This window comes from Berghia stephanieae, chromosome 8 (genome assembly GCF_034508935.2).
Source record: "Berghia stephanieae isolate SIO BIC M18660-M18661 chromosome 8, UCSD_Bste_1.3, whole genome shotgun sequence".
Taxonomy (NCBI): Eukaryota; Metazoa; Mollusca; class Gastropoda; order Nudibranchia; family Aeolidiidae; genus Berghia; species Berghia stephanieae.
In genome coordinates this window covers 8,834,775-8,835,886 of record NC_088367.1, presented here as the reverse complement: position 1 = coordinate 8,835,886, position 1,112 = coordinate 8,834,775, and the positions used below count along the sequence as shown (strand labels likewise).

Genomic DNA, 1,112 nt, shown 5'->3' with positions numbered 1-1,112 from the left:
GGACATTATTTATTGGAAGGAGAGGGGGACATTATTTATTGGAAGGAGAGTGGACATTATTTATTGGGAAGGAGAGGTGGGACATTATTTATTGGGAAGGAGAGGTGGGACATTATTTATTGGAAGGAGAGGTGGGACATTATTTATTGGAAGGAGAAGGTGGAGACATTATTTATTGGGAAGGAGGTGGGACATTATTTATTGGGAAGGAGAGGTGGGACATTATTTATTGGGAAGGAGAGGTGGGACATTATTTATTGGGAAGGAGAGGTGGGACATTATTTATTGGGAAGGAGAGGTGGGACATTATTTATTGGGAAGGAGAGGTGGGGCATTATTTATGGGAAGGAGAGGCGTGACATTATTTATTGGGAAGGGTGTCCTTTGATTTCACTCTATCCACCGGAAGTTATTTTTTCTACTTCCGGTTCTTCACATCATGCTGTAAGTGTGGAGTTTGTGACTATCCACTTTATTCTTGGACTCGAACCTAAGACACGGCCGTGCCCACCCCTGGACCATCCCAGTGCCTATGACACCAATGAGGAGACCCAATACCGCCATCCCGACACACAGGCCAGCAATGGTTTCTGAGGATGAAGTAAAATAGAAATAATAGAACTCTAATAAACGTTCAAAGCCAACGATTTAACTCTTTCTTACCCAAATTTTCAATGTTTTTACCAAAATGCCATGCCTTCCTAACACTAAATTTGATTTATTCAAACTCAAAGCTAAGAAGAGCATGCTAAAGATAATTTTGTTCTACAAAATAACATTAAGTTCTTTTAAACTAGACAAAGATTTTTCTTCAAATTCTGTACAAGAAAAATATTTACATTATCGTAAGGATTGTGATGATGTTCCTGTAGTTGGTACGGAGAGGGTTAAGAGTAATAATCATTGATTGAACGTAAAGATTGGATGAATTTGACGTCACTCATCTCCTTATTATTGTAATTTGACCGCCAGTTGGATGATTAGTTCTCAATAAAAAAGAGCTTTTATATAGCGCAATATCCACTAAATATGCTCAAAGCGCTTTACAAGGGGTCCCTGACAACAGCAAAACGTGACATGCAGAACGAAACATGACGCCTGTTAGGCGATAT

The 1,112-nt window shown here is 39.2% G+C and overlaps 1 protein-coding gene across 3 annotated transcripts in view; it reads right to left on the bottom strand.

The window, feature by feature from the left end:
- Positions 1–281: 281 nt before the first annotated feature.
- The window catches only part of LOC144978123 (uncharacterized), a 34,841-nt gene continuing 34,010 nt past the window's right edge, over positions 282–1,112 (bottom strand). For all 3 annotated transcript variants that reach the window (XM_078923764.1, XM_078923762.1, XM_078923765.1), the window contains exon 19: positions 282–590. In XM_078923764.1, the coding sequence (XP_078779890.1) occupies positions 433–590 (158 nt within the window). In that variant the 3' untranslated portion in view covers positions 282–432. The remainder of the gene's footprint in view (positions 591–1,112) is intronic.